The sequence below is a fragment of the Cariama cristata genome, unplaced genomic scaffold, assembly GCF_000690535.1.
Source record: "Cariama cristata isolate BGI_N322 unplaced genomic scaffold, ASM69053v1 scaffold4516, whole genome shotgun sequence".
Classification (NCBI taxonomy): Eukaryota; Metazoa; Chordata; class Aves; order Cariamiformes; family Cariamidae; genus Cariama; species Cariama cristata.
In genome coordinates, this window is record NW_009623681.1 from 8,447 (window position 1) to 15,803 (window position 7,357).

The 7,357-nt window shown below is 38.9% G+C and overlaps 1 protein-coding gene across 1 annotated transcript in view; it reads left to right on the forward strand.

The window, feature by feature from the left end:
- Nucleotides 1–7,357, forward strand: part of GOLIM4 (golgi integral membrane protein 4) — a 22,329-nt gene that overhangs the window by 7,237 nt on the left and 7,735 nt on the right. Inside the window, exons 7-10 of the mRNA XM_009702840.1 lie at nt 370–453; nt 3,358–3,525; nt 4,339–4,671; nt 5,921–6,159. Coding sequence (XP_009701142.1) covers nt 370–453; nt 3,358–3,525; nt 4,339–4,671; nt 5,921–6,159 — 824 coding nt within the window. The remainder of the gene's footprint in view (nt 1–369; nt 454–3,357; nt 3,526–4,338; nt 4,672–5,920; nt 6,160–7,357) is intronic.

A 7,357-nucleotide genomic window follows, 5' to 3' on the forward strand; every position in this document is an offset into this window, starting at 1 on the left:
AGAAGTAGTTAGTATAGAAATCAGAATTGGAAATTTGATTTTGCAAGTTAAGAATTATGTTTTGGCATACTAAGTTTGCTGGAATGAATGTTTTCCAGCTCTCTATTTTTTTAAAATGTTCATCAACATCTGCTCCAACTTTTAACTTTATTTTAGTTACGCAAACCCTGGCCTCCAAATTTTCTTTCCTGGCGTGCTCGCTTTCTGTGTCTGTTTAATATGCATTCCATGTTAAATGCTGTCATTCCAACTCGGGATTTTTGTTTCAAAATAAATTGAATTATCCTCCTAGTTCAAAATGCCCCAGGCTACCTAATTTACCTTTAGAATGAACTTTGTGAAACATGTCATGTTCTTCTTTTTGTGTAGCAACAGCATAAGAACTTACTCTCCCAACACAACCAGCTTGTAGTGACATTGGAAGACCACAAGAGTGCGCTAGCTGCTGCACAGGTCAGAAAGGAAAGCAGCTTCTACCAGCTCTCACCTTCCTAAAACTTGTTTCTCCTAGTTCAGCCGACTGTAATGTTATGCATGGAGCCTTTCGCATGGGGAGTTTGCAGTTAGCACCATGCTGCACACTGCAGGGAAATGCATGAGTTAAAGGGTTGCTCTTGAGAAGAAGCTGCCACAAATCATAGGGCTGTTGGAAAATAAAAAGCTGTATTATAGGCCCAAGAATGCATGTATTACTGATTAGAAGAGTATCTCTGCTTCCATGAGAGCTGTCAAATACCTCCCTTTCTCTGTCTTCTCTGATAGAACTTCTATTAGTTTAACATCCCACACTGACATTCACATGTATCACTGATAAAGATGCTGGTATACCATAAAGTCTCTTTTTGTGTATGACTGGAAGGTTTATAAGGCTATGTACATCAGGGCAACAGAGGTAGAGTATACATGGAGGAGTGCAAAATCCAGGTGGAACTCAAATAAGTTAAAAAGAACCAGCAGCATTACCTTCCTTAAATGTCATTTGCAAGTGAACTATCCATGAAGCACAAACTTTGCTAGACTATTGTAAATTCAGTCAGCTGTGCCGGTACAAGCTGTGTAAGCCACAGGGAATCTGAAAGTAGGAGTAATGTTGGAGCAGAGGAAGACTGTTGGTGAAAGATCAGAGGGAAAGGCAATGAGGCAGTGTGAAGTTATTTTTATTCCTGACTAATTTTCTTCATTTAAGTATTTTCACAGTCCACAAAATCATTAGCAGCATTAAAAGCATTGAATCTTTTTTTTTTTTTCTCCCCAGTTCTGCTTGTTGTGCATGTCAATATGTGTAGATACTCAAAAAAAAAAAACTAGGAAAGTTCCTCATAGACTAAATATATGAAGAATCTTAATTTCCAGTACTAAAATATGCTGGCAGCTAATTTTAAGCTCTTCTAGCACTGACCACCTTAGCTACTTGGTATGTATTTGCTAACATCTGAAATTCCGCAAGGGCAAATGCAGGGTCTGATTTAAAGTTCACCAAATCCAAAGGGAAGCTCCATATCCTCCTGCTGGCTTTCATTCAGTTCTTTAATTAGAAAACCTGTGTCACACAAAGCCTTTCTCTCTGCAGTCAGAATGTGGCAGTTATCATATGGAGAACCTTTCCTTCAGGAGAAGGGCCTTGCACATTCTTTCAGAACAGAAGGTATTTAGCACGGTTGCATAGTTTCTCCTGCAAACCAGCTACAGAAAATTCACGAGGGATTACTGCTCAGAAACACAGCTCGATAAATGACCCCTCTATTTCTAACTGTATTCTAGACATTAAATATCAGTAGTCAATACTGCAGTAATGAATTTGTGACCTGAATCTTTAAGGCATTGTAATCTTTGTACTTTTCCATAGCTCAAACAGCCAGACAGATTAATTATATATTTTTCATAAACCCTGTCTTTCTGCCAGTATTAATACCTTTTAAGCTATGGCCTTGAATCACAATGTTCAGCTTGGTGACTCGTGGAGCAGAACGGAGTACTTGAATTCTGATCTGGACGTGCACTGTTTAAATATCCTAGTATATTAGTCTCTCTGCATGGTCAGTGAATGGGAGGAATAAAAAAAACCACCAGAGACCTGCGTCTTATGTTAAATACTATTTTTTCCTCTAAAATTTCATGTTGGACTCTCCAGCAGTTAATCAGGAAGCAGAAGTATCCCTCTGGAATGACAAGAGTAATTACTGTGCATTCTGCTTTGCTTTTAGGCCTGTCTGTTTTAATGGATGCCATAGTCTTTTGAAGATGCTTCGAGGTGCGTCTAGCTTCGGAGCTGTTATGCATTGCATCATGTCAATCTGTAGCACTGTGGATATTGTTTTGTATGAGTATTATGCATTGTACATCGATGCATCGTGCCTGTCTGCTGTACTATTGATTGCTATGATACCACATAACACACAAAACGACATACATGGTCACCTAGTGGAAATTGCAGCCAGTTTTTAACCTGAATTTTCAAAAGGATTATGAATGCGCCTCTGACTTCAAAATGGGTAGTAAACGCACCCACCACCTCCACTGGAGCAACAGAGAAGCCCTCTCGTAGGGCACCACCTTTTGTATATGCGCAGCTGGTCAGCTTTTATAAATACTATTCATCTCAAATTTTACTTTACGAGATAATCTTTTTTGTATGTCTGCTGTATAGACAGAGACTGGTGTACCAACCAGTCTAGATTCTCATACTGGACTTCAAAGCTTTTTGAAAGTATCCTGATCTTATACAAAGTTTAACAGCAAATCAAAATACAACATTTTACTGTTGCATTTCAGGAAGAGTGTAGAAATTTACATTTTCTGTCGTCTTCTTTTTCTTCTTTTTTTCCTTGCTCTTCACCAATGGTGTACTATAACTTACTTTGCCTCAGTTCTGTATGTTGGCTGTTGTCTTGTGTAACACCTGTCTAAATGTTGAGGATTTGGCATTTTCGTGACGTGTATGTATACTTTAAAGCTACTGTTTCTGAAAGAACTGCACTACTTTCTACCAGTAAAGGAGAAGTTGTGGTGCTCTCTATTTCCTTCGCTTTAGTCTGCCAGGAAAACTGCATCTTCCCGATTTGACAATTCTGCTTGGCATGAATAAAACAAATCTTTGTCTTTGTCCCACAGAGATTTTTCTAATATAATTTGTATGCATGTGCACTTTGGCTGAAAAGATCGTGACGAATCAGTGTTATCTAGTTGTGTGGAAACAACCAATTTTAAAAGCTTCTGTCCCTTCTCTTCCCTGGTATTTGCTCTAATGTGAATATCGAGTCTTTCTACCATGTGTCTTGCCAGCAAGTTTACTCTGAGGTGACTACATTTTGTTAAGAAATTGATTTGGACACACTATAATTAATTTGTTGACTTTAGTCCCAGGTGGAGGAATACAAACAGTTGAAGGACACACTCAACAAAATGCCAAGTTTCCGACAGCCTGAGAAGTTAGAACGACCAAATGAGCAACCAGAGGTGCGAGCACCATCTCCTCGCAGTGACCTCCCAGTGCACCGTGAAGCTGAGGCTGAAGAGCCTAAGGAGGTACAAAGTACTGGCTACAGACGCTATAGGAAATGGTTCTTATTCAGCAAAATACTAGCTATGCGCTTAACGGCTGTTAGAAGCCTGTGTTTAATTGTACACATTTGTCAGTTCTTGAGTGAAGTAATAAGGAACAGTTTAATCTTATTGAGTAGTAGAGAAATATATTCCGGATGACCTTTTCTCACATGACTGTAAATGCATTTACAACTGGTTTATGTAAGCTGTTCTAAGAAGTTGCTAAAAAGCTTAATTTTTTGAATCATAAGCAGTCTCTAAAATTTTAGATATCTCATGTGTTGCAGAAAAGCTTTAACAAGTTCTGAAGAAACTGTCTTTTCACATGTTTTATAAAGTTTCAGTGGCACAGTTAAAGTCAGTATATTTCAAATTGGCACAGTATCCGATGTTCAAAAAGGAAAAAAGCAAAGCTGTGGGTAAAGTCTAGAAGTTACAAAATCAGTTGTGGTTTTATTTTACAAGAGTTCTTGGCCAGCAGAACCAACAGGAAATAAAAATACAAAGCTTCCTTTGTAGATACAGAATTGTAAGAGGTTTTTGTTCCACTTCAGATAAAACCTGTTTTATGATGCAATTGTACAACGCCTTGCGTAGCTGTGCAGAGCCAAGAATCAGGTATGGATAGCGTTTGGCAGGAGGGGTAGCTTGTTCCAAAGCAGGCATTTGGCTCTCCTGACAACAGCTTCACTACTGCAGGCTGGAATAAAGGCATCCATATCTGATCCTTTGCTCTCCTGAAAATATGAATTCCGTAATACCTTGTGCACACATAATCTTGTGTATGTTTTGCAGAATGAGAAACCAAAAGAGAGAGAAGAAATAAATACCCAGGAAAAAGAAGACAGAGCTGAGCCTTTTCATCTGCAAAGAAGGGCTAATGAGGGCCAGCATGCCAAAGAACTAAATATTCAGGAGCAACAAGAAGCTGGAGAGGATGACGAGCAACGTGTTGATCAAGTTGAAGAGGAACGCAAGAAAGAACTTGAAGAGGAAGAAATGGAGCAGGCAGGTCAGCCTGAGCACTTAGAGGAGGAACAGGATCAAGTACCAGAAGAGCACGAATGGAAAAAACAGGAACAGAAAGAAGAAGAAACCAACATGTTGGGCGATCACCTTCATTCAGAGGTATGGAGCTCTTTTTTGCTAATTGATTAGATTTACTGTTTAAATGGAGGCATCTCTTATCGTTGATGGCCTCGTATTACACTTGCTTATTTCTAGGTAAAATCAGTGTCATATTTATAGAAAGTTTGGCATTCAGAGCACTCAGTGGTTTTTTGGATAAAATTATTGTCATTATTTCTAGAAAATTTGGGATTCAAAGCACTGGGATGCATAGGATTCAGGCTAAACTTCAGCACACATGTACTGCAGTGCTGGCCAAATGCAGCTTCATGGACTTGAATTCTGCTGATAAAAAGCAACAGATGGAAAAAAAGAGCAGTCGGATTGAATCCCGGCTCCTACTTAAAATTTGAGGCCTGTGGGAGCTGATGGGAAGATAGCTGATGAGAACAAGACTTCTCTTTAGCACTTTGATGGAGAGCTGTCCTGCCTTACTAATTTGATGCATTTCAGCAAATTGCAATGTGTTTCCTTGTCAGATATACCTTCCTGCTGTAATCACGTTTCTGAATAAATGTTTGCTGTCGTTTGACAGGAAATTTTAACTGCAAGATGAACATGACTAAAATAGCCAGGGGAAATCAGCGTGCAGCAGTGGCAAGTCTTGCTCTATGCAGCTCTAAATAGAACCAGCAAATCCTGGATTTACATTCTAGATCAGATCTCCAGTGGAAAATATATTTCACTGATCTCACCTTAGGCTTTGTAAACACTTATTTTCCTAGCAGATTAATTGTTCAAGTCCAGTGTGATGAGAAGCCATTGTTGAAGAGGTGCAGTGGATTAGAACAGCAGCAATAGGTTAAGCTGTGAAGCTGGAGTTCATTTAAGTTACTGCTGACTGTAAAAAATGTGCAGTGTCTCATTTAAGGCTCAAAGCAACCCCTACTGAAATTACCAGTTAAATCAATGGAAATATATTTGCTGTCTTGTCAGCCATCAAAATGTCCTTCTACTGGTAGTATGTTGAGGGGGGTTATTATTATTGACGTGTAAGAAAAGCATGGCTTCCCCCAGCCCATTATCTCCTCTTCCTTCCTCATGTCCTCCACAAACACCCCAACACTTCCAGTCTGTGTTCAAAAAAATGATTAAAATTTAATCAGAGACAAAACTTAAAATAACTTTGCTGTAATTTTGCCTATTGCATGTAGCATCTGCATGTTTTTCCCTCTTGACAGGTTTCTGCATGCCTGTTTCTGATGATTAAAATTATGATTAATCTATGACTAACATGTTTCTTTGACAGATAACATCAACAAAAGCTGTAACAAAAAGACATAAGCCAGCTTATGAACAACAACTAGAGCAGCAACATCTTGCAGCCCAAAGAGCAGAGGAAGCCAATCAGCTACGCGAACATCAGGAATCACTACACCAGCAAAGACTGCGAGGACAGCTATTGCGGCAGCAACAGCTTCAAGAAAAAGAGATTCAGCTGCAGAAACAGGCAGAACAAGGAGAAAAACTCTATAAAAACCGGCTAAGGTTAAATTCTTTTACATGAGTTTGTCATGGTCTGTGCTCTAGGTTTTACAGCTTCCACCGTACCACCATTGAAAAGAGGGTGGTTTAATGCTATAAACCTAGACTGCCCAGAAACTAAATTCAGTGATTCTCATCTCCTTCTTTCAAGGATAAATCTGATTGCTCTTTTAAGGGTTTTTTTCCTGCTTTTTTTTCCTTTTACTGTGGAAGCCTCTGAAGTCTGGAGTAATGAGTGCGTATTGCCATGCACATTCTTGGGAGAGGTTAGGAGCTTCTGGCATACAAAGCCTCTTGTCTTAAATCTTGCTTTAAATTAGTAATTATTTTCCACTAAGCAGCAATTATGATCTTGTAGTAAGGAGGAGCTCCTGTATCAGATATGCATTAAGATACCTAAGCTAAAGTTCCTCTGAATTTGAGATTCTGTTTTTAATTCCATGAGGACTTTCTGGACAAGAGTGACTAGTATTATTTGGATTGTAGAGACAAAAGCATGATTTCAGGAGAAACCAACACCCTGTTAGTGTCATAAAGTTACTGTGAATGCAGTTATATTCGTGATATTGTAGCTTCTGTATGCCTTTCATCCGCCCTGTCATATTTCCTTATGCTTCTGCTCAGTTTAAAATTGTTAGTGACAATTTTTTGCCTTTTGGAATCTTAAGCCCATTGATTTTTCTTTGCTGAAACATTGAAATATTAATTATTAACTTGACCTGTGTTCTAAAAGGATTTTAGTATTAGAAAGCCTTTCATCGCTTTATAGTCAAAATATTGAGTCCTGCGAGAACAACCACACAAGTAAACCCCTTTTGAGATGAAAGCTGAAACTGCTTGTTCAACAGAATAACTGATTCATGTAGTCTGTCTTTAAGACCCTTTATCTGAGAAGTTCTTTGCTTCTAGTTCGTAGTATTTGTGCTTTGATTATGGAATGTACTAGCTTAGGAGTTTTGAAAATACAAGGCAGATCCCATGGATATATAGAATCATAAAATGGTTTGGGTTGGGACCTTTAATGGTCACCTAGTCCAACCCCCCTAGGGACATCTTCAACTCAATCAGGTTGCTCAGAGCCCCGTCCAGCCTGACCTTGAATGTTTCCAGGGATGGGGCATCTACCACCTCTCTGGGCAACCTGTGCCAAAAATTTCTTCCTTATATCTAGTCTAAATCTACCCTCTTTTAGTTTAAAACC